General features: G+C 38.5%; 1 protein-coding gene across 5 annotated transcripts in view; it reads left to right on the top strand.

Annotated features, from left to right (window-relative positions):
* The window catches only part of SYNE2 (spectrin repeat containing nuclear envelope protein 2), a 190906-nt gene that overhangs the window by 74557 nt on the left and 90730 nt on the right, over positions 1-25619 (top strand). For all 5 annotated transcript variants that reach the window (XR_010070850.1, XM_063333544.1, XM_063333541.1 and 2 more), the window contains exons 47-62: positions 566-712; positions 1749-1904; positions 2283-2548; positions 3713-5822; positions 7346-7668; positions 8660-8804; positions 9531-9746; positions 10126-10391; positions 11191-11347; positions 13904-14059; positions 16861-17001; positions 17347-17529; positions 18059-18196; positions 19656-19841; positions 21293-21415; positions 24407-24589. Coding sequence is in view for 4 of the 5 variants with exons in the window: in XM_063333544.1 (XP_063189614.1) it covers positions 566-712; positions 1749-1904; positions 2283-2548; positions 3713-5822; positions 7346-7668; positions 8660-8804; positions 9531-9746; positions 10126-10391; positions 11191-11347; positions 13904-14059; positions 16861-17001; positions 17347-17529; positions 18059-18196; positions 19656-19841; positions 21293-21415; positions 24407-24589 (4896 nt within the window). In the remaining variant the exon portion in view is untranslated. The remainder of the gene's footprint in view (positions 1-565; positions 713-1748; positions 1905-2282; positions 2549-3712; positions 5823-7345; positions 7669-8659; positions 8805-9530; positions 9747-10125; positions 10392-11190; positions 11348-13903; positions 14060-16860; positions 17002-17346; positions 17530-18058; positions 18197-19655; positions 19842-21292; positions 21416-24406; positions 24590-25619) is intronic.

Raw genomic sequence — 25619 nt, 5'->3', positions numbered from 1 at the left:
GGGAGATAGAGAGTTATGAGTGTGGGTGGCGGTTGTATTTCATCTGTGCCCACATGATAAACAAACTCCGTCAGAACTAGCAGTCAGCAAATACCTTGGCATATACATACAGCAAATCCATGGGCTGCCCATGGAAATATCCTGCTTGGTAATTGGTTGGGTGTCTAACCACAGACTGTCTGACTACAGTACAAGTACAAGATTGGAGCCTCAGAAAAAAGCTAAACCTTTTAAAAAATGCATTCAAGGCTGCATCCAAGGGTACGTAGTTCAAGGCCCGTGCTTAGAATGATGAAACATGAATAGTGTAGGTAAGAGGGAGAACACTTGCAATCTGCACTTTTTCTAAAATTTTATAACAAAACTACAGCGCTGCTGCTTCTAAATGGTTTCCTCTGCCGTAACCTTGCCCACAATAAATTATAAGATGTAATTGTGGTTTTCCTCATCTACCTGTAATTATGGACTTAGTAACTTTGTCATCTCAAGCACTGTAATTTCTATTCAGCAGGTTCGATTAGGGCTTTTCAGTTACTTGTTTCTTTTGTTTTTCTTACACCAAAAGGAGAAACCTAGTGATGTAGAGAATCAGTCATATAGAGAAGATGTGGAGCAGGTCCAACAAACGGTGTGCCAGAAGAGTCGAGTCCCGAAATCTGCAGCAGCTGAGAAAGATGGTCTGGAATCTAATCCCCCAGTTTCTGCACATGAGGTAACCCATATTTTCTTATTTCAAGCTGCATTTGTCAGAGTCACTGAATTTTTGTTTCCACGTGGGCTTCAGATGAAGTTCTGTTATGAGAGAAGAGGCATCAAAATCAAGACCATTGTGTATGGTTCTGCTTTATGTCCATGGTAGAGTTGAACTTTATCCTAAGTGCTAGCCACATCATATTTTTCAGTGGATCCATTCAAAAGAGCAATATTGGTTTTCAGCGCCATCATAATCAGTCTTTACTTTGTGATTTCAGAGTTTTTCTTTAAGTTGTGATTCAATGCAACTTTTTTCCATGTTATTATAGTTAGCTGTGATAGTCTTTGCCATCATAAGGAAGGCAGATCAGAAAACTGAAATCCAAGGGTGATCCAGCATAAGAAAATAAATGAAATAAAATAGAGAAAGGAGAATGAATTCAAGCTGAATCAATAACACGGTACATTACTAAACAACGTTACTAAGTCTGTTGTTCTTTAAGGGTAAGGGTGTAACATCACAAGTGGCCCATGACTGCTGATCCTCAGTCACCACGTTCTTAAATAGAAGGTTGGGCCAGATCTAATCTTCACAGTTAAATCTATAGGCAGGTCCTCAGCTGGCCTGTCCATTGCAAGGTCTTACCTGGGACTTGCACATCTGGTCTAACTGGAAACCCCAACAAAATCTCCCAAAGGTATTGGGAATCAGGGGAGGTCCCTGCTGACTGGAAGCAAGCCAATGTTATTCTGATTTACAAAAAGGGGTTGAGGGAAGACCCAGGGAACTACAGACCTGTTAGTCTAACCTCAGTTCCTGGAAAAATTTTGGAGAAGATCATACTGGGTACTATTGAAAAGCATTTAAAGAACAATGTAATCATCACAGAATCATTTAGATTGAAAAAGACCTTTAAGATCATTGAGCCCTACCTAGCACTGACAAGTCCACAGCAGGATTTAGGCATGGCTTAAATACATGAAGCAAAGTTTTGCAGTCAGAAAACTTGTTGGTTTAGGACCTTCAGAAATAAGAATCCTGTTTTGCATTGTAGGACACAGGTGCAGAAGTGGTTGTCCAGAAGGAACTATTTCCTGGAGTGCAAGTAAACACTGAATATTTTGAAGAGGAACAAAAGGTCAATGAGCTGAAAAATGAAGTGGCTGAACTGGATATCGTGCTCATAAATGAACAACTAAAAGAGCTGGAGGTATGGAAATTGCAAAGCCATTCCTCTTTGTTAATGTAGTGATACAGTTACAGAATTATGATTTGCGTCGCCAAAACAAAATTTGTTACATATAGTCTTATGATTAGTCAGTTTGTCTACCAGGTAATCTACAAACACAGTTCCTTAATGCAAATATGTCCACGTAAATACCATATTTCGTATCTAGAGTACAGTAGTAGATACACCTACGATTGTGCATGCACTTCCATGATGTGCACAAGCATGCGTGCTCATTTACATGTGACTGAGCAAGCATACGTTTGTAGATCTATCAGCATTTAGCTATATTTTGTGCTGAAAGCTGAAAGTGTTTAAGATCCTCTTTTAATCCTCTCTCTGTGGTGGGTTTGATTGCAGAATTTACAAACTGAACTGGAAACATCGAAAGCAAAGTCTTTGTGTCGTAGTCAAGAAGCATTTCCCAATGCAACAGGATCAAACAGAGCAGAGCTGCAAACCACAGAGCCTGTGGTGCCCTGCTGGGACAGGCTGCTTCAAGAACTAGATGCTGTTAAGGCAGTGAAGCAACAACAGTACTGTTTAATGAATGAGTACCAGAAAAACCTTTCTGCTGTGCAGTCCTCAATGAAAAATTTGTCAACAGAAAAAGATAACATAAAAATGTAAGTATAGTTGAGGGTTTCTGTTAAGATTGCAGAACAAATATGGTCCTAGACTGAATTTTGTGTCATACTTCAATACTGCTCAGACAAGGATATGGTGTTTTATCCATCTCGTTAATGTTAGGTAGCAAGAGGAGTCTCAGGGGGTTGTAAATTTAAACAACCTTAAACAGACACATTTCTGGTGGTTCTCTGCTATCCTTTAGCAACATCTACTCTTTATTTTTTAGGCAAAATGTAGAAATGATTGTTGTGCTAAAAACCTATTTAGAAGCTATATTAAAATATTTTTGCAAAAATACCGCAGATATGAAATACTAATTTTTCTTTAAGGACTCATCAGTTCTAGTTCTTTTCTGAGCAAAATATCTCATTACTCTGAAAATGAACCTTGTTTGATAGGAAGAATTCTGTGGCAATAAATAAGTCTACAGTACCAATTCAGAGGTAACCAATGCACACAAAATATTTAGTACCTTTTATGAATTAGCATTCAACACATGGAGCTAGCTTATTGGTCACAAGAATGTATCACAATAATTTGAAAATCCTTAAAAAAAAAATCTATAAAATTGTTAATTTACAGCAAAGAGATTGGAAAAAAAAAGTTGAATAAAAATCTAGCTGCTAAATGTATTTTAGGCGGGATTTTCAAAATACTCGTAATAAAACATGAGTACATAAATTCATCCAAATTAATCTTGAATGAATGGGAATTTTTTAAGTTCTTCTTGTAACTAAGTTTTATCTTCATTGTAAATCAGAAATTACCATAAAATGTTGTTAATTCACTTGGAGATGACTTAACACTATTGTTGATTTTGAAAAAAAAATATTATTGTAACTTTAAAGGGAGGCTACATTCCTTTAGGGAATGACACATTCTATATTAGTATGTACTGCAGTTTTAGAGAATATACATTAGAATGTGCTTTTCCTGTAGAGATATCTAGAAATAACTAATGCTGTACTGATAAGCAAGAAATCATGGTACTGCAGTGGTGGTTAGAAGACTTATGAGAGAATATTGAGAGATACATGTGATTAAGTGAACGAAGTGAGTGAATTGTTCTCGAAACAGTGAAATTCTCTTTTTAAGACGTGTCTAGACAATGTTGTAGGATTATTATTTTTTTTTTTAAACATTACTTATATTTTTGGCAGGGGTCCTATGAACAATACAGTTCTTCTGGAGAAAATTAAGGCATGCATAGAGTCCTTACGAAAAGAAAGAGATGTCTTAAACCAGTTGAAAACTCAGCAAGAAAGTTTATCTCAGCATTTAACATGCATGGATAAAGTGTTAACTGAAAGCCAAATGAGGCAACTGGAGCAATGGTGGCAACACATGGAACAAACAGTGCAAAAGAAACATGATCAGGTTGTGGCAGAAATTGACGAATTTAATCTGCTTATGAATAAAGCACAGGATATTCAGAGGCTGATACAAGAACAGTATTTACAGGCAGAGTTATATTCCTCATCTGAAAGAAAAGCCAAATACGCTGTACTTTGGACCACAGAGCTACAGGACATTAAACATGGTCTTTCTCTATTAAAAAGAAGGATTGAACTGCAGATGAAAAGAATTTGGAGTGATCAAGAGAAGGTAGCTTTGGAGAACTCTATACATGATTTGCAGAGCAAATTGGAAGCATTATCAGCACAACAAGCTCCTCGAGAGGATGTTCAGATCTCTGGTCCTGCTCTCATGAAACATGAAATGATGAAGAGGCTGAAAGAAAATATTTCATGGGTTAAAGATTCACTGTCCTCTCTTGATCAGAAAGCAGCACTTTTCCCCAGTGATGTTAAATCACAGATCAGAAGTTGTCAGCTTATGAACACGGAAGTTGTAAACAGAGAGCCCGTGATTGTGTCACTGGATTATGGGCTCCAGCACATCGTTCCCAACTTGAATCCAGAGGAGATCTCTGATTTGACCTTCCTTTTACAAACATTGCAGAATTCATACAAGGCTCTTGTTTTAAAATCAGCTCAAAGGTTACAGCACCTAGAGCTCCAGCTGGAGGAGAGGCAAAGACTTATTGCGGAAGTAGAAAAAGTCCATTGTCAGCTTCGAAATGCTGAGGTGCTTGCCAGGCCTGACACGAACCAAACCAGCACATGGTCAGAATTAATCAATCAACAAGCCATTTTAAAGGAGATTTTAAAGGACATACAGGAAATAGAAGGGCTTATCTCATCCCACTGTAAAGAGAGTCAGGTCACAGCTGGGGAACTGAGCCTGTCTGAACAACTATTTTTGATTGATCAATTAAGAAGTCTGAAGAATAGAGCAAGGAAGACACAGAGGCAAATTCAGAGTAAACTTAATGAAGTAGAAAAAAAGATAGCTGTCTACAGAGAGTTTGCTGAAGGAATAACTTCATTGCAGCAAGATCTTAATGATCTACAGCATGGTGAAATGAACCTTGAAGAAGATGAATTATTAGGTGCCAAGCAGGAAGTAAAGAATAAATGCAAAGCACTTAAAGAAAAAGTATTAGCTTTTCAGTCCAATTTGTCACAAACACTGAAGTACAAAGAAATCTTTGAGCGCGTAGGTCTAAAATGGGACTCACTGCAGCTGGATGAATTGCAAACTAAATTTTTTAAAATTAAAAATAAAATTAAAGGGAGGATAAAACGCTTTGATAATGTTGTTAGGGAATGGGATAAGATTCAAGCATTGCTAAATGAAATTCAGATGGTGACATCCACTGTAAGAAAAGAAGCTAACATCTTAAATGATAGCTCTAGCTCTTCTCCTGCTGAGAATCTTACATCTGCACAGATTCTGTTTCACACAGTTCAACAAATCTTGTACTTAACCCAGGAGGTAGAAGATCAGCTAAACAAAAGCGAGGTCTTTGATACACCATTCAAAGAATCCAAGAGGAAAGAAATAAAGAGTGTGGAGAAAGATGCTGAGGAATTGAATCAGTTTCTTCAAAACTTGGTCTCTGGTCTCCAGTGTGTAAACAAAGATGATGTCCAGAATGAAATAGAACATATATTCCACATCATAAAGCATATTCAATTAGAGCTTCAGCAACCACTTCTGATAGACATAAAAAATATGCAGTATGAGAAGATGCGATGGGAAGGAATCCAGAATATGATTCAAGGAAAGTTTTCTGATTTTAAATGTATAATGGAAAAAGAGAGGGAAAACCAAGATGAAAAATCTCTTGTTGCTGATATAGAAGAAAGATTAGAGACACTACAAGATCGTGAAATACAACTGAAGACAGACATTGCTGCTCGTGTTGTAAGTATATTTAATAAAAGTAAGGTATAGCCATATGTCTTTTCCCAATAATTAGATTAGGTGTCTGTGACTGCCGTGTTTATGTTTTCATGACTTATATCCTCCTTTTGTTCAAACAACTGATTTGGCCCATCATCATCTCTGCATTGGTGGATATGATGGGAATCATATAAGAAACTAAGGATACAAAGAAACCAGTTGTATTCAGTTTGATTATAATCAAGCAATGGGGATTAGCACAAGAAAAGAAAGGTAAAGGGGAGGAAGGAAAAAAATTGCATTGAAATATTGAGCTAAAGAAAGACCAGGTGCAATTGTTCTGGAATTATCCTTGGGACTGATTTTATGGAACATTTTCAGTAGTGACAATGATATAAAAAACAGAAGTTCCTTGTTTCTACTAGAAAGACAAAGCTTACCAGTTGGGAATGATCAAGTAGAGTAAAGCACAGGTCAAACCAATGTGATCAGGCCTCAGGGAGGGTGAGCAAAGGAAAGGCAACCAGGATCCAAGGCTTTAAAACAAGTATATAAGGCATTGCTGGAGGATAGGTCTGATTCTTGATGCCTTTGTCAGGAAAGGTCCGCTCAAACTGGAACAGATGCTGTTAGAGGGATAAGGAATATTGAGGACAGTTAGTAAAACTGAATTTGCTCAACCTGGTGAGCTGAGGGCGAGTGGGAAATCTAGCTGAGAAATATAATTAGGCTGGAGGTAGACTTAACAGATGGAAAAGGACTCCTTAAGCTAAAGGGCAGTGTTAATACACGGAGAAAGATTTGGTTTCCAAAATAAATTTATTCACTAAAAGAGTGGTGACCTTCATAGCAGAGAGGTTCTGCAACTGTGTCCTCATCAAGAAGACCTGTGCCCTGACCACCCAAGAGATCAATGGATACAAATGAGGAAATATGAGGTAGTAGCTAATAACAGGGGGGAGGGACTCAGCATCCCTGATGGTCCTGCTGACACATTTCCTGGTTTGCTGTACTTCATCTTCACTGCTTGGGTATTGTGTGGGAAACACAATGACAAGGTTTCTCTGCCCTGTGGGAATCCAAGAGCTGGCAAAGTCACCCATCGTTCTGTGTATAAATACATAAGAGGGTTTAGTGAGAAGCAGTTTGGCGAGTCATAGTGGAGATATCCCCTAGAGGAAAATAAAGCATCAGCCTATGGGCTTTCCTTGTCTGAACAGGATGTATACTGCCATGTCCATAAAGGATCATATGGCTCTTGTGTCCTGCCATCCTTCTCTCTGGACTTTTCCAGTATTGGCGGTTCCCTCATAACCCCTGATCCTATGGTTGAGGGCAATCAATCCCCAGGTCACACCACTGCTCTGTGACTACCTAGGTATCAGAGTGTATTTGCCATGTGTCCTCCCTCACCTCCTCAGGCCAATTCTGGTAGTATTGGTCTCAAAGACAATGAAGCGTGAAATTCTGAGAAGACCGTCTGGTGATCCAGAGGAGCACAGCCGTCTTTCTTGATTGTTCCTTTGTCTTTTTAACACTTTCAGAGTGCTCTGGAGGACGCATGTGAGACTGGTGAGCTTTATACCAAAGCTGTTGAGAGGGCTGCCAGGTTCCTCGAGGACTATGAAGATCAAGTCAAATCTGCTGCAGCAAAGCTCGATAGCTCAGAGGAGGTCTGTCGGACTCCACAATGGAAACAAGAAGAGTTCAACTCTGCAAAGGCTAACATAGAAAACCTGTGCTCCAAGCTGAAAAATCTAGTGAAACCAGAAGACAAAATATGTCTGGAAAACACTTTAACAGAACTCATCGATAAGAGTTTGGCATTAAGGGAGAAGGCTCAAAGAAAGGAAGCTGATGAACAGAGGTAGGTTTAAGAGATCTTCCTAGATCATGTTCGTTATTGTGAGAAATTTGACTGATAATAAATGCAGTGTTGTTTCTGCTCTGGTAGAACCAGGTAACTCAGCAGAAAGAACTGTAAGCATTTCTGTTGTTCCCAAATGGGATTGTAATGGAAGGAAAATTGCCAGACAATAAGCATATGAGTAATAATTTACAATGCAATCATTTTCAGTATCTTCCAAAAAGTATGTGTGGGCCTCAACTGAGTGTCATATGGTGCCAGAATCAGAAGAAAGCACATTTCCACAGTCTCTAGTTCAGTGCTGGTGCAGATTAGAATAGTTTTCAGAGGGGCCCTAATGCTTGTCTTCCATAGGCTATTCTATGGCTTGAGAAAGTAAAGAACAAACAAGATGCAGGCCATAGTTCCCTTCCTTCAAATATAGGTACAGAAGAGATCTGAAGGGCCTACAGAGACACGTACAGAAAAATCTTGGGAGACAGAGTAAAGGATTTTTAAATTCCTTACTCATGATCCAGTGCTTCTAATTCTATTGAGCATAAACTTAAAATCTACTTTTATAATCAAAGAAGTGGGTGACTTTAAAGACTTTGGTAATAGAAAAGAGATGATAAGATATAGAAATAAGAAATTGGAATTGTACAGACCACACATTGTAGGGACAAATAGAATGTGTGCTACAAACTGGGAGCTGATTTTTGGGAATGTCTGAGAAGGATGGAGTCTTAGATCAAGACATACAATTCTTTTGAGAAGCTCCATGGATGATACATGGAAATATATACCTATATTTCTTTACCTCTGGGGCATTTGTACCTGCATATCTGAAGTATCTCAGATATCAGACCAGAAGTGTATGGTAAATGCTAATTGAAGATAGCTTGCCGTTCAGGAGACTTTTTTTTTTTTTTTTGTATTCTAGTGGGCATTATGGTTGGAGAGAGGAGCAATCACAATAAATTTTAATTGGTCTATTAACTGTTTCCTACAGGTATTTTGAAAAATACAAAAGCTACACAAAAACCAAAGTTGAGGTGTGTGATAATCTTAACAAACTGGAAAAGATGCTTAGACAGTCTTTGTCTCAAGTACCAATGTCTTATAAGGAAGCTTTGGAGCACTTAGAAGAAAGCAAGGTAAGAGACCCTGTGAAGAACTTGAAAAGTCCATGCAAAACTGATGTGGCAGCTATGTGCACCATATGATATCATAGTAGAAAGAAGTTAAACTCTTTTTCCTGTCTTTATGTATATATAAAACCACAGAATATATTTATATACCTGTAAAAAGACCAGATTATAATAGGCCATGTAAAATGAGTGCATCTTATTGCTGTAGAAATCAAACATTATCTGTACTTAAGACAGTGTTGCATTTCTGTTCAGATCCCTCATTACTTCTTTGCAGGACCCAGGGTGATCAACATCCTGTTGGTTTCCCTCAGAAGTGAAAATCAGAGGATTTCCAGTTTCCCCACCCAGAACTCTCTTGCTGCCTGCCTGCCAGACCTCTGCTATAACCAACCTCTTTACTGTCATCTCTTTTAGTACTTGTTATATTGCAGGCTTGCCATCTTATATATCTGTAACTCCTGCTCATTCCTCTTCCCTTCCAAACAACCAGAAAGAAGTAAGAACAACCTAATTGCCTGGGCACACTGTTCTTCTGTTTGTTTTTCTTGTTTTATTTACTCCGTCTTTCTCCACAGTCTTAGCCAACAGAATTCTCTCATTACAACTGTATTTCACCAGCTCAGTGGAGCGATGGCCATTTTAGTAAAGAATCCTAATAATGTAACTGAATGCTTCATTAACACTTCTGACTATTGTTTTATTTATTTACTTGTTTATTTTTTCTATAAGGTTTTAGTCTCCAACATTGACTCAGCTGAAGATGATCTTGTGAAGCTGAGGCAGGTCTCTGGAGAGCTGATGAGATTATGCAAGGGAAGTGACAGGGCACTGGGCAGCATTGTAACAGCGCTGTGGGAAAATTGGCTGGGTTTGCTTGAGGCGGCGAAAGGGCTGGAAATTAACTGTGAGGAACGAAAGCAGGAATGGAAATTCATCAATGAAGAGGTGAGTTGTTCAACAAACTGTAAGTTTTGGGGAACATGGTAGGGATGGAGCCCTCAGTAAAGTGGCATGTAAAGGGCTGAGATCAGTGCAGAACATAATTTCCCACCCACTGATCAGCCAGTTAACTGCAGCCTTTTTGAACCTGGAGTCAAAAATGACGGGCATATTTATAGTACAAATTCTCTGAACCCAGATCTCTGTGTGTGGTATGTGCTTTGTTAGAGGAAACTCAAATGTTTTGGCACACTTCAGAGGTTCAAGCTCTCTGGCTATGTAATTCCCAGTACTTAGTCGTGTGTATGAGTAAATGAATAATGTAACTTAAGGTGATGGAATAAAAAAGCACTTTATCTCATGCTTTGACATGCTGTTTACTTAGCTGGAACGCGAAACAATAATTCTCGATAAGCTCCAGGAAGAACAGCCAGAAAGTCTTAAAGAGAAAGAAAAGGCCACCAGAGAGGAACTGGTAGAATTACTAGATTTTGTGAACTCATTTGAGGAAAACATCAACCAGCAACAGCTCCTTTTGCTCTTACTTCTTCACCGAATAAGAAACCTCCTGAATACATCTGAAAATAGTGAAGTGGAAGCTGCCCTTCCCGCCTTATGTGAAATAAAGGCAATGCAGGATCGCTGTAAAAAGTAAGTGGTGTGAAAATTCTGTTGAAGATATGACATAGGACTACTTATAAGCACAGCATTTTACTGGGTATTGGAGAATATATGAAAGCTCTAATGCACTTAAAAAGATAGTGAATGCCCTACTGCGTTAGACCAGTGCTTTGTCTAACCCATCTGCTCTCTCCAGTGTGGACACTGGGAGATAGTAGTTAGGGAGAAGACCTGAGCCTGGCCATATCGTGTGTGGCCTGCAATTTGTGTTCAAATGTAGAAGGAATCAGAGGGGATGATGATCGAATTTGGAGGCTCCAATCTCTTGTGAACTTGCATGAGATGTGTGGGTCTTGCACTCTTAGAAGAATCAAACCTTGTACTTTTTGCAACAATGCAACTTTTGCCTTACTGAGTGACACTGTTTTAAAATTTGCCTCAAATATTTTTTGCAAATCTGTGATTGCACTCGCCCATCTCCATGCCTCCTTTTTGACATGGAAATTTTTGTGAATGTTTTCTGCTCTGACAGTTTTTTTCAGACTCTGAGAACCTGAGCTGTGTTTGCTGTTTAAATATGCGTGCTACCTGATTTGGTCTACCAAACATACTTTGTTTAGCAATATCTGAAGATTCATCTTTGAAGAAACTGAGAAAATAAAGGACAGAAACTCAGAGATTTAGTTACAGAAAATAGTATAAAAATACATACAGATGTGGTTCTGGATATATATTTTTTAAAAATATCTGTATTAAGCATGCTCTTTGATTACTCCTACCTAGTGTAGAGTCTAACACTTAATATTTTCTTGCTGTAACTCTTTCATAGGTTGTATGAAAAAACTCAAGACCATAAGGATTCTGTACAAGCTGAGATTCAAGAGAGGAACAAGATCACTGAAGAAATAAGTGCTGTGACAAATGCATTACAGAAAGCTGCATCTGTGTTATCACAAGATGCTGCTGGAAAGGCAGGACAACTGGAGGTTGGTAACGGTGCTGTTATTGTGTAGGGACTTTCGGAATACGTTCTCTTTTATGCTGGGGTTTGAACTTGCTCCAAGTAAAATTAGTGGCAAAGTATATGTATATGCACATTGACTTCTAGAGAATGAATCTGGCTGAGCAGAATATGACTGGCCCTGCCACATCCTTGGTTTGTGTTCCTCTTCTTCTATGTGGTCGAGCTAGCAGCCATAGATGTCTTTCCAGATTGCAGAGAGATTCACAGCCAGTTGCATGCCTTTTAGGAAGGACTGCTTAGTATATATCCTGTGCCTCTTCCCACTCTGCGTACCTAGCCAAGGCACCTTCAGAGGCTCTGGATTTGATGTACCACATCAGGAGGTTAACCTGGTAAATGCTTTTTAGAAGTCAAGTTGTGATCAAGAGCACAGTCTCTGCCAGCAGCAGCCAGCACTCTGCAGCAATCCAGACTATACATTCCTATCATTTCAGTATATTTTTGTTATCCTTCTTTGAATTCTTGACTTTATGAAATAGTATTATTCCTAACACTTCCTAAATGTGGGTTTATTTATTGTTTTAATTTGTTTCAATTTAGTCTCATTGTGTTTATAATACTACCTTAATTTTGAAATATTGATCAAAAAATTATTTTTAATTAATTTAATTGCGTTATCTTTTAACAATAAGACTTTATAATTTATTTATTCTAGCCTACTAAGGTCTATTACAAATTTGGGCTCTCTTTCCTGTGTCTTGTATAAAAACTAGTTGGGGGTCCCCACCACATATTTTCTTTAGGAGGTGGATGCTTGAAGCTGGCAAAGGACTAGGAAAAGTATAGAAGTCAAAGACCATGGTGGCAGATATGAGCATTTTCACAAGGGTTAGCGTGAGAGAGAAACGTTAACTGCATCTTGAGGAAGTTCTGAAAACCCATGAGCCAGCATCACTGTGGTAAAAACCTTATGGATTTTTCTGAAAGGGATGGTTTTCTATTTAAAATTATTTAGAATTAAAATTTAGAGTTGGGTCTGCTCTTTTACTGAGTTCTTTGTATCCAGGAGGAAATGTTACCACTGCAGTTGCTTGATGCCTGCACTTTTCCCTTATATCCAAACTGTGCTACTCTGAGCACCTAAAACTCATCCAAAAGTGAGTTTATCCTGTTCCTGAAACAATGAGAACAAGCAAATGTTAGCAGCAGTCCCATTAAATTATTTCTTTGTAGCATTATATCCCAGCGGGCCTGTTCCTTTTGTGAAAATTCAGCTGGAAGTATTGAAAAATTCCTTAATTTTACCTAATGCAAACACCAGTAAGCCAAAATCTGCAGGGCAATTTCATCCCTACTTCCAAAGAAAATTTGTTTTCTATAAAATCTGTAGCATTATTTGGGGCTCCATTGCGTTTTTTGAATGGAAATACCTATTTGTTTTGGAGACTAATGCTGTAACTAATTCTTTCAAATTCAAGTCAGGGAATCTATAAATTCCCATAAATGTTGGCGCAATCTTAATTCAGCCATTTGACAACAACAGCCTTCTCTGTGGTAGAATTATGCACACAGCTGTTTCATGGTTTTGAGTTTTTTTACTATCAGACACAGTTGTGGTGGGATGACAGGAAATAAATCAATCACAGACTCTTATGTATTTCTTCTGTGCATTGTGTTTGTGTGATGTAAAAGATTCCCAAGTGGAGACCAGGAGATAATGGATTACCATTACCTCAGATTAAAAAAGAAAAGTTTGTTAATTTTAATGTCTTTCATTGCTTGGTAGGAGCTTTAGATCATTTTCACCAATAACTTGAGTTAACATTTGAGTTTCTCAAACAGCTGAGCATTGGGAAAAGGAACCATAAAGCAAACAAACAGAACTTTCCAACTTGAAATTCTAGAAAACCTTCAAAACAAATGAGTTTCTTCATTCTTTCTGCAAGAGGACGTAGATCAGGTTTTATTTCTAGGCCACAGGCTGTAGACAGTTGTTCAAGTTTCTTTTATCTCATAAAACCTACATTCTTCATGCAGAACTGGAAACTACTCTTTTGAAAGGAGCCTGCTGTGCTGCTCTGCATAATTGCCTGAAAGCAGACACTTCAGCTCGAAACCTGTTGCTTTTTGTGGCCTTTGTGGTGTTAATAATAATGAAGGAATGAACGTTGGCTATTAAACCTCTTTCAAAGAGAAAATGCACTTTTGGCAGAAGGGAGAGCACAAAGGTTAACATTTAATCGTAGGAGCACTTCGAATAATTACATTGCTATACCTGTCAATAAACATCAGTGCGTCAGTTGCCTGACATGGAGTAGTATCAGGTTTAATTAATTCTTACAGATTAAAATGCGTCGTTTGATTAAATGAGTGAGTATTTCTCAAGATTAATCTGCTTGTAGAGGTAGTCAAATTAGGTTTGATATCACAAAAACAACTTTTCCAAACTGTAATCATGGTAGGAAATACAAAACACAATATGTATGTATGTATATATATAAATATGTACGTATACATACATGCATCTGCATCCAGTAAAAACTGGGTAAAACTGCTGAAGTTATTCTTAATTTTGTAGGAGGTTCAGAGTGTGATTGGTAAAGAAAGTCAATCTCTAAAGGATATAATGGAGAAACTCCGGATCAAGTATTCTGAAATGTATACAATAGTTCCTGCAGAGATCGAAACACAGTTGGAGGACTGCAAGAAAGTATTGGAAGACCTAGAAGAAAAGGTAACTGTTGATGTACTTTTCATATTTACCTTTTTGTAATGTATAAATAAGTACAGCAATATTTGATGAACATTGCAGCTATAAATTTCAACTTGAAACATTATTTTCATTTGCATTTTCCTCTCAGTGAAAATGTATTCATGAGGAAATATTGCTGTCTCCTTTTAGAATAACCTTACAGTAAGCAGTGTGAATATAATATTTTTCTTTTCTGTTAAAAGAGGACAGGCAGAACCACTAGCAATAAAGTCTTGGATACAGTATGGATCCTGTCTTCTATCCAGTCTGATTCTTAAACCGAACGAGTAGTCAAAGTTGATTGGGAAGTTTGTATAGCTTAACTGAGAAGATGTTTTCAAAGCTGAATTAAAAGAGGACTTTGAAACTGGAATTTTATTTTTATTTTTTTTTAATCCAGTTTGCACACATGGTGGGGTATCAGGGCATGGTTCTTTATACCACCCTCAGGACATGGTTGCATTCCTTTAAAAGCAGGCAGGGAATTTAAATAGCTAAATAACATCGCCTCAGCTTTTTGCAATGTTTTCTGTCTACAGGGGGTATAAACAGTTAACTGAAAGAAAAATTAAAGGAAAAAGGAGTAATACTATAAGTTTGAGGTCAAATTTTAGCCTGGTATAATTATTTTCATTGTTACTTATTCATTTGTGTTACTTTTGAAAAGTATCAATATCTTTCAGTTCTCTTATTTCGGAAATAATAATGTTTAATGCTAATTTTAAAGGCTAAATCTCAGTTAATTTGATAAAACTTGAAAGTTTAATAAAACAATTTTGAAATCCAGTTACTTGTTAGTGTCTGTCAGATTATTCATTCCTTTTACGTTGTATTAAATATTTAGAGACATATTTATTACAGCTTATTAGTTTTAATTTGGTTAACTTTGTAGTTTCTGTTTCAAAATGGAACTACTCATTTTAAAACCAACAACTGGGTAGGAAAGAAAGGAGAAGGGAAGAAAAATGCTGTTTATGGTTTTGGGTTTTCTGTTTGCTTGTTTACTCTTTCATTTACTGAGATAAAAGATTATCCCAATGCACACATCACATGTGGGAGTTAAAGAACTGGTCCTGGAAACTAGATAACAATTGCTTTCCACATTTAGATAGTGGAAAACAAAATGAACTATCTTGGAATTTTTAAAAATGCATTTAGGAAACAAAATAAATCCTAGTGGAACTGGAGATCAGTTTAGTTACATACTAGGAGATATCAGCATGTGTTAAATTGAATTAAGTTGTCATATTTTAATGGCATTCTGCTTTCTTCTAAATCTGCTAGCCTAAAAATGAAACCAAATTGTACTTTTGATCCCATGCATTTTATCTGAAAAATATAATAAATTCATCCCAGTAGGAAGTCTTGAAATTAAAATCCTATTCTCCTGATGACCAGAGCATTGACAGATGCAGCATTTTTTCTGAGGAAAGATAGGAAGTCAGTGCTTGGTCTGCTTTCTTGTTTCCAACTGTGTTGCATCACCATGTTTCTCTTCTGTTTTGGAAACTAGCACGACAAGCATCTATAATTATACGTGTTTGATATACTCCAGGATAGTAGTAACGGCCAAGTGTTTAGCGATTACAATATAAGTTCTTTTTTCCAAGGAGTCTTAGGCACTAAGTACAGACTGGACTTGATAGCTTTTTTGTATGAGCATGAATATTTGAGAGAAGCATTGTAATTCTTTTCTCCATATACTTATTTTGATTAATGCAATTTAATCAATACAGTACCTTATAGGTATTGTTATATTGGTCTGACACTACATGGTGGAATCTATGAATATTCAATAATGTTAATACAGAAATAAAGATGGATAAATAATTTATTAACTAAATAATGATCTTAATTCCTCTTCCCACAAAAGGATAAAGTATTTCAGTATAAGGAGCTTCAAACCAGAATAACTACTAAACTAGAAATCTTTTGCATCAATGCAGCATAAAGGTGTGCAATGTGCATATGCCCCATAAATCCTAGGGCTGACCTAAAGTTCTTTTTTACCATGAATTTACCATGATTTAACAATTTCCTGGTGCTTGACTGACCCTAACAGCTAGCAGGGTTTAGTAAGAAAAGATGTCACTTTGGGCTAAGAGCAAGGACTTTTTCATTCCCTGCACTTCATCTAGTCCATAGTAACCTGGTACCTTACTGTGTCGCTCGGATCTGTGCTCAGACATTTACTTGAGAGCTTTTCTCTTTACATACAAAATCAGGCCCTCCAGTGTACTGATTTTTCATTTCTGTGGAATCTGCAGAGTAGAATTAAGTTTCACATACTTTATGGGGCTCAGAGCCTTTTATTTTAGTAATAAGTCTCTAAATTTATATTTCGAAATTCACTATATAGTGATGCGCTTCCATATTCCCTAATTTTTTACATGGAAGTAATACCTGAGACATAAAGGTGTCATTCTAGGTTTCTTTCTAGGCATGATTAGTCTCTTTTACAGATTAGAACAGGGGCAGTTGAACTGAAGCACTCAGGAGGTTGCAGTGTCTTATTGTTTGTTTCTTCAGGGGATACCTTTCTTGACCAGTCATTTTTAAGTGAGAGGAAATTATTGAGCAACATGTAAACGTTGAATCTGCTCACATTAATGCTTCTCCCTGCAAATGTAATTCCATTCCTCTGTTTTTAGAGTAGTTTGATGGGTTTTAAGTAACTCATCAAGAGAAACATAAAAAGAATTTTGAATATTTGTGGTAAAGTGGTGCACAGAAACAAGCAGGTCTTTGTAATCTCCCCTATTGTTTTCTCTTTACTTTGACAGGTTAGCTTTGAAATCTTGCAGAGCTCTCCTCAGTATGCGCTGAAAAGAAAAGCAGAAACTATTACCAATGGTCTTCAAGCTATTGAAAAGATGTTACAACAGAAGAGTGAAAACATTGCAAAAGCCAAAGAAGTTCAGAAGGTAATCTTGCCAAAAAAATTTTGTGGGCGTTAAAAGATTTTTGGTTGTTTCTACAGAGCCTGGTTTATCAGGAGTGTAAAATGGTCCTCCATTCATTTTATGTCTGTAAAAAGAGAAGAACAAGCAAGCATTTAGCTGGTGAATATTTACCAATTCTCTCTCACAGGAAAATGTGTGGCTTTTTTCAACTGTGAGTCACACCGGTAGATGCAGAGTGTTCTGTACACTCTTTTGTATCGGTTCCGAAATCTTTGTAATTCCACATGCCCCACATGGAGAACAAATAACTCTGCTGTTATCTTTGAGCCTGACTTTATATTTCATTTCCCCTCTCTCCATATGCAGCAAATCTGGGATATGCTGGACCTTTGGCATTACAAACTCAATGAACTGGATGCAGAGGTGCATGATATAGTAGAGCAGGATTCCTGCCACGCACAGGAGTTGATGGATATCTTAGTGACCCCCCTTCAGCAATATCAACAGGTCTCGCAACTTGCTGAGCGCAGAACAGCCATTTTAAACAAGGTAGATGCAAATGTAAAAGCCTTTAAAAAATTACATCTTAGGAAAAACAAAACCTTTGCCTAAAATATCATCGAAGGCTCTCAAATGAATAGAGAGTCAAAAGCCTGCTATAGCTAAGAGTTTCTGGAGTGGCAAACATCACCTCCAGCTGCTACCCCAAAGGATGGGCTCTGCACCGTGGTTGACAGGGATTAGCATGGGGAATTCATGCCCCTGGATGGGTCATGATATTGGTTCTCTATCACTCTGTTAATGGGCTACCTATTGAAATTACATTGCCGTATAAATCTCAACAATAACCCCGTGAAATGTAAGCACTTAAGCACCAAAATTATAGCAGATTAGAGGAGATAGCCTGAAATCTTGAAACTGTTTCAGAAAAATTATGGTCCTTATTTCACCATACTACTTTACCGATCTTGATGAAAATGCATCCAGTTTTCTTTCAGTCTTGTCCATAGATGCGTTTATCCTATACATTGAGTAGAAATGCATTTGTGCCTTTCTGTAAAATCCTGTAATTTCCTAGGCTGCCAACAAGATGGAAGAATATGATGAACTCTTGAAGAACGTGAAAAGTTGGATAGAAAACACCAACTGCTTGCTAAGAGCACATGCTGAAAATGACTCTGCAAAAAGCTTACGCAAACATACTGATGACCTTCAGGTAAGTGTTAATGCAGATATATGGTCTTGTTAGAACTGGTTGCTCTGTACAGACACAATTTTGCATTCTGAAATCTTACTGACATAAACAATTCACGTTTTCAGTAAATCCTTTTAAGTGAAAAATAATTATAGTTGATATGAAGTATAGATAGATACTTTTCATTGTTAAGCATATCTGTCTTGCAAAAGTGCTGAACTGTACTACATCTATCTTCCAAAAATGTGTGATTGTCTTCTGTTACTCTACTGTGCGGCTATAACCAGTTTCTACTGCCTGAATAGATACGGTTCTTTCTTTATTGTGTGTGTGTGATCCAAAAAGGATAAAATGATATATTGATGGCTATGTATTTGATGGAAACTTTGAAGTGAACTGTGGTTTGGAAGGCAGTTCTCACTGTGTCTTAAAGGTAATTCTGACCAGTAATTTCAAGAATTAAATGTTGTTAATATTACAGGGATGATCAGGGACAGGCAAGTGCCAAGAGGTTTTCTGGCAATTTTGTATTTGAAATTTGAGTTTTCTATACATCTGCTTCTTGGCTTAGGCCAAGACAGAAAGTTGGTGCTCTGCACATAGGCTTTTTTTGTATTAAAACTAATAAGAATTCCTTACAAAAAGTAGCTAACTGTTCTGGGCTGATGTGTTGCAGAGCATGTAGCCACAATGGGGAGACTGTGTTTTCCAAAATTTGTAATTTTTTTTGCAACAAAAGCTTATTGTCCCTTGTGTTTGTCATTTGGAGTGTTTTATGTGTTCTGGGCTGGGAAACTAGTGGGTTTGAAAATGCGTCCAAGGCTTGCATTAGAGTTGAGACATGCATTCAGTCCTTTCCTTCATACACCCCAGAGACAAATGGATCGCATGCATTTCTTGCAGCCCTCACTGTTCTTCATGAAGACATTTGCTCTAATTAATCCAGAAGCTTATCCAGTTAGCTGCAGGAGACGGGAATAATCTTCCCATCACGCACAACTGGCCAGATGTTTTCTGGAGCATTTTGTTACATCTGCTGTCTTCAGGCGCGTGTGCTTAAACACGTCTCAGGTGTTTGGCTGACATGTCTTGTTCATGTACAGCGGTCAGCCTGACTGTGGCACAGGAGCTGGAGCGGAATCTTCTCCAGGTTCTCGTACTTTTCTCTTTTTTTGGGGTGGGACCTCCCACTGAGTTTGAAATCTTCCTCTTCATGCCATTTGTCACGCTCATGTAGACTTATTTTATCTATCTGATTTCCTTAAAATCATGGCATCAGTCTCTCAGTTTTCTTCTGGCAGGATGCAGCAGTTTTGTTCCCTTAGGAATGAAGTGCTTTAGTCTGAACTAAGCTTTTGGGAATATACGCAATGGTCAATGACATACAGGAAATTAAAACTGGTTTCTTCTGGTCCTAACCTCTGTGAAACTTCCATGTTCACCATTGATGGATCAAACTAAGCTCTTATTTTGTCTCCAGATGGCTTTGGAAGACTCAGAGCAAAAGCAAAATCTTCTACACAGTGTTTACTTGGAGCTGGAGGAGCTAACGCCAGTCTTTGAAACAGACAGTGTAATGCAACAGCTAAATGAAATAGATGATCAAGTAGCAACTTTACAGCATGAGATAGCAGAGATTCTTCCACAGATTCAGCAGGTGGCTGATGTAAGTTTGTGTGATCTATAAGTGCCTTTTATCAGAGCTTCATCATATGTTATGAAATACAGCTTATATTGCTTGCATAGAAAAAAGGTGTGCTGGTTTTAGTTGGTATCTAATTAAGCTATAAAGTTTAGAAGTATTGATGAAACTCCTTATTCAGGAGGAGAAATGCAGGGCTTGTTGACTGGCAAATTAAAAGGGCTTATCTTGCTGAAGGGTAGGGCTCCTATTCAGAGGCACGTGGACAGTCTGGAGAAATGGGCTGACAGAAACCTCATGAAGTTCAACAGAGGCAAACGCAAAGTCCTGCACTCAGGATTGAACATGTCCAAATACCAGTACAGGTTGGGGGGCAACCAGCTGGAAATCGGCTCTGCCAAAAGGGCCAGTGGTTGTGGTAGACAACAAGTTGATCATAGCACAGCAGCGTGGCCTTGCAACAAGAAGGCCAACAGCATCCTGGACTGCTTGAGGAAGAGTGTAGCCAGGAGGTCCATGGGAGGGGTCTTTCTTTTTGGCACCTGTGAGATCATATGTGGGTGGTGTGCCCAGTTTTAGGTTTCCCAGTGTAAGACAGACATAAACATACCTGGAGCGAGTCCAGGAAGTCCACCAAGGTGGTCAGAGGGCTGTAGCACAGGATGTAGGAGGAAAGGCTGGGAAACCTGGGTCAGTTCAGCCTGGAGAAGAGACAGCTTGGGGATGGGCAGGTGGGTATTACTGCTGTCTACTACTACATAATGGGAGACTTTAGACAAGATAGAGCCAGACTCTTCTTGGGGTGTGCAAAGAAAAGATGAGCAAAACCAGACCCATATTATAACAAAGGAAGTTCCATATATGTATCAAGAAGGATTTTTTTTTTGCAGTGAGATTGGTGAAACACTAGATTGGGGCCGAAAAGAGGGGGGGTAAAATTGCCTTCTCGGGAGATATCCAAATCTCAATACATCAGGCCTTATGTGACCTGCTGTGATGGGCACCAGACACCTACTGAGGTCCCTTCCAACTTAATTTATTCTGTGGCTATCTCAGTGAGTGCTCACAAGCAGCTGTACTGTATGTGGATCCATTTTTCATCTGACATAAGATTCTTCATATAGAAAGCTGCAACAGCATAATTAGAGCAGTTTCCTATGCTGATAACTATCACCACTGGAAAAGTGTCTTGTCACTACTGGTAATTTATAACGTGACTTTTCAATGATATTTCAATTCTGTATTCAGGGTTTAAAACACACCATGTGACTGTAGATAGTTAATTCCTCCAGAAGTTATGATGATATGTATTTTATAATAACTAGCCTTTTGATTGGTAGCATCCCTTAACATATCCTGCATACGCTGCACTTGTTTTTCAGTATTTCTTTTTAAGTGTAAGTGAAAGGCAGAAATGCAAGCTGGCTTTGGTATTTGTATTATTTACAAATACTCTCTTTGTTCCCAAAATTTAGGAACTGGATGCCATTGAATCTCATGTGAAAGTGTTCGAGAAGGACATTGCCAAAATGAAGACAATCCTGTCATCAGAAGATCTGTTAGAATTTTCTCCTAAAGACCAACTTAAACATGGACAGGTCCGTGAAAACTCCTATATGGGCTTTGTTCCTTATATATTTACGCATAAGTTAGCATAAATATGCTTTCACAAGCACAAGGCTGTTTTGTCACTGCAAACTACCACGAGTAAGTTTTTAGTATATGACTTTGAAGTGTTAGTATCACACAAATTCTATTTCTTGGGTCAAAGATTGGAAGTATTATTTGAGTCATGATTTCAGCTACATGTTTCTACAGTAGCAAGTAGTGCAATCCCAGAGGAGCACATTATAGGACAAAACAGTTAGTGCAGAGCACCTGATATCTGTGTTGTGTGTGTCTTGGGGACTTTGGACTGATCGTGTAGAATGGACAGCCATGGGTGGCTGCGTGTCATTAGAGGCTCTTCTGGAGAGTATCATCATCTTTAGTTTAATTTGAAAGGAATCTGGTTTGCATGATCCAAGACAACTAATCAATGTAAACCTTAAGGTGAGACTGTTGAGCGATCCCTTCAAGAAGCACAGTTGTCATTTGAATGAAAACATTTGGAATTAAAGCACTATGCCCATATAGAACTCGAGTATGTAACTTAAGCGCCTGTTGTCAGATATACCTGCTGTGTTGAGTGTCTCCATTTTGTAAAGTTTATGGCCTGGCCTTCAGAGACGCTTGCTGCACTGTCATGCCCACTCAGAAGAGAGGGGTGCTGAGTGACTCAGATTTGCGAATTCCCAGTGGTGTAGATTACAGTGAGACAACTCAAGGTCTGTATACAGACATTTATTAGATTCCCACAGTGATTAATATACGTCTTAACTAGGTCCACAGTAATTGGTTTGGTATATAACAAATTATGGCAAGCAGCACAGTAACACCTTGTGTTACTTAGCAACAGATATACAACAAATTACAGCAAGTGGTAAGGTATGCCTTGCGTTACTTAACAACAGATATATAATGAATTATGGATTTAACAGCTTTAAGGGAAAAGAGAAATGGGGGGGAGAGACAGAGAGACAGAGATCAGTGGTCCTGGTTCCAGCGTTGGTCCAGCCACCGTGGGGCCTCTGGTTCATAGGAGCACACCTCTGTGAAAAATCTCCCCAGGGGCACTTATCTTCCCGCTTTATGTTCAGTTTCAGTACAACCTCTCCCACTGCTACTGTGGCAGTTTCTTCTCAGGTTTCCCCCCCTATCCCAGGTGATGTGTAACATGATTTGGGTGGAGGGACGAGTGCTATAGTCATATATGTTTAGCATGATCTCGGTAATCTTCATTAGCATATGCAGGGGTGTCAACTTTAGTATGCATTTTGTGGATAATGAGGCAAAGGTCATTATCGGGCAAAATAGCCTTTCCAAGAAACAAAGAACTACACAGATTCCTGTTATCTTGTCCTTGCTGACTAACAGCAGGGCTGCTGTGTCTCCATAGGGCTTCCTCCTCCGGATGCCTCAGGCAAGGTTTCTCTGCATGAGCTACACAGGAGATAAGCAGGTGTTAGTCTTATCAGTTCTTTGAGCAGAAGGCCTGCATTATCCAGACTCCACATTATCCACCCTGTGGCTATAGCCTTATTTCTAAGACATTCCTCAAAATGGTTCAGAGGGCCTCCTCTCCCTCTCTTTTATCTCTCACCATTTGTTTTGGGGAATTTACGAGTCATCTCTTACATGCACATCACTCTACTTAGCATCAAACAGTAAGTAATCTGAAATTTTGAAAATCAGGCACTATTCTTCAAAAAACAGAGGCAAAATTTAGCCGGGTTCTGGTAATGTAGGCTGGAGTGACTTAGCATAAAACCATTTCATCATGCAAGGGCTTCACTGCAAAGGTGCCTTGGCCAGATGGTTTTCCTTTCTCTGCTTGAGTTAATAAAGCAAAGCATTATAGTATCTTTTCTTTTATACCACGTGCAGTCCACATTGTTAGCTGACTGAAATGCAAAAAGCATTGGTTCAGTTTCAGGGGAGGGATAAAAATATCATTGAATTTCTCATAGCTTTGTTATCCAGAGAACAGTTTTGTAATGGCTACATTATATGGAAAAACTTCTTCTGGAAAATAGTATTCACCTACTTTTCTTATTTAAAACTGAAGCCTGGATGGTATGCTAGTAATTAAAAAATCCTAATATAGGCTGATTATGAATGAGAGAATAAACATCACTATTCCAATTGGGGCTTTCTAAAATGAAATCGTCTTCAGAGGGAATTTAAGAAAAAATATTAGTAATTAAAAGGTCCAGAGGTGGTTTATATTTATTTCTTTTTTTCTTCTGAAGTTCCCAGCTAAATGAGGTGTCAGTAGGATTTTTTATTTCTTTAGGAGAACCAAGAAAGAGTGAGTTGGTATTGCCATTCTGTCTTTCATAAGTTGAGTCTTCCATAAGACACATATTGTGGTATGAAACGGCACGTTTCTGTTCATCCAAAACTGATAAAGGTGACTGCATCTGCTTGAGGTATTGTGATATGGAATGCTGACTTTAACAGGAAAGCCATCTTCAGAGGTTTCTCCTGGCTTTCATCCCTGTTCATTATCTCTGCTATGTTGGTAAGGCTGTTTATAGGACCATCACAAAAGGCTAGCTTTAACATAGGAGATTTCAAGGCTCATTTGCAGCACAAAAAAGAAAAAACAGAGTTGGCTAAAGTGACATCAAAGGGTTTGCACCAGTTTTTTAATTGTCGTCACTGACAAAGATGCGCCTCTTTGAAATGACATGCTTAGCAATAAACTAGTAATTAACTAATCTGAATGTGACCCTTTTTTGTCACTGTGCAAACTTTATGTATATATATGCAGAAAAAGCAGAATTGTAAATGCAGGTTATATCTTCATCTTGCTTTAGACAACCTCACCATGGATTTTCACTTGTTCCAAGACTAAAATATTCTTCCTTCTTAAATGGGAAACTTACCAAAGAGAACTTTTGCACATCATGACAGTAGTACAAATTGTTCAGTGTTAATTTTTCCAACTCAGTATCACATCCATCATCTATCCTGTATCCTAATAGGTTATACTTGATCATGTTGGTCCCATGCAGAAGACCATTGTTCATATACAGTCCTATGAAGAAGCACTTCACCTGCCTGGGGTGAAAATGCAACCTTTCTCAGTCTTCCAAAGAACAAGACAACTCTTAAGAGAAATGAAGAAATTAGAAAATATTACTAAGGAACAAAACAATCTACTGGAGGTAATTGATTTTTTTTTTTTTTTTTACTGTCTCTAAACCACGTTTATTTTATTATAATTTCGATCACTAGACAATATTGCTTTTACGGGCATATAGTATGCCTACTACATCTTCTGTGTAATGGCTTGGGGATATTTTTTGTTCTTTTTTCTGTGTTATTTAATAGTACAACAAGGCACACTGGATAGTCTTGAAATTAATTTCAGTTTTGCAATTCAGTCACAACTGACACCATGTGTTTTAGCATACTCTAGAAGAAATGAAGGCCCAAGTGTCTTATGACCCAGGTTTGCACAACTGATGCTTGAAGTCCAGTGTCATATGCAGGTTTTCACATCTGCAAAATTCAAGTCCTTAAACTTATCTTGAAGTGACTTATCTTGATGAGTGACTACATCAGTGGACCCTCAGTAAGTTTGTGGATGACACCAAGCCGAGTAGTGCCTGAGGGACAGGATGCCATCCAGAGGGACCTGGACAGGCTGAGAAGTGGGCCCTTGGGAACCTCATGAGATTCAACAAGGCCAAATGCAGGGTCCTGCACCTGGGTCGGGGCAACCCCTGGTGTCAATACAGGCTGGGGGAAGAAGGGATTGAGAGCAGCCGTGTGGAGAAGGACTTGGGGGTGCTGGTGGATGAAAAGCTGGACATGAGCTGACAGTGTGCGCTTACAGCCCAGAAGGCCAACCGTATTATAGGCTACATCAAAAGAATCATGTCCAGCAGGTTGAGGGAGGTGATTCTGCCCCTCTACTCTGCTCTGGTGAGACCCCACCTGGAGTACCGGGTTCAGCTCTGGAGTCCTCAGCACAGTAAAGACATGGAGCTGTTGGAGCGGGTCCAGAGGAGAGCCACAAAAATGGTCAGGGGGATGGAATACCTCTCCTATGAGGACAGGCTGAGAGAGTTGGGGTTGTTCAGCCTGGGGAAGAGAAGGCTCCGAGGAGACCTTATTGCAGCCTTTCAATACTTAAAGGGGGCTTATAAGAAAGATGGGGACAGACTTTTTAGTAGGGCCCGTTGCCATACT

The sequence above is a fragment of the Chroicocephalus ridibundus genome, chromosome 4 (assembly GCF_963924245.1).
Source record: "Chroicocephalus ridibundus chromosome 4, bChrRid1.1, whole genome shotgun sequence".
Classification (NCBI taxonomy): domain Eukaryota; kingdom Metazoa; phylum Chordata; class Aves; order Charadriiformes; family Laridae; genus Chroicocephalus; species Chroicocephalus ridibundus.
Note: the sequence above shows the minus strand (reverse complement) of the source record. Positions and strands in the feature narration are given on the sequence as shown.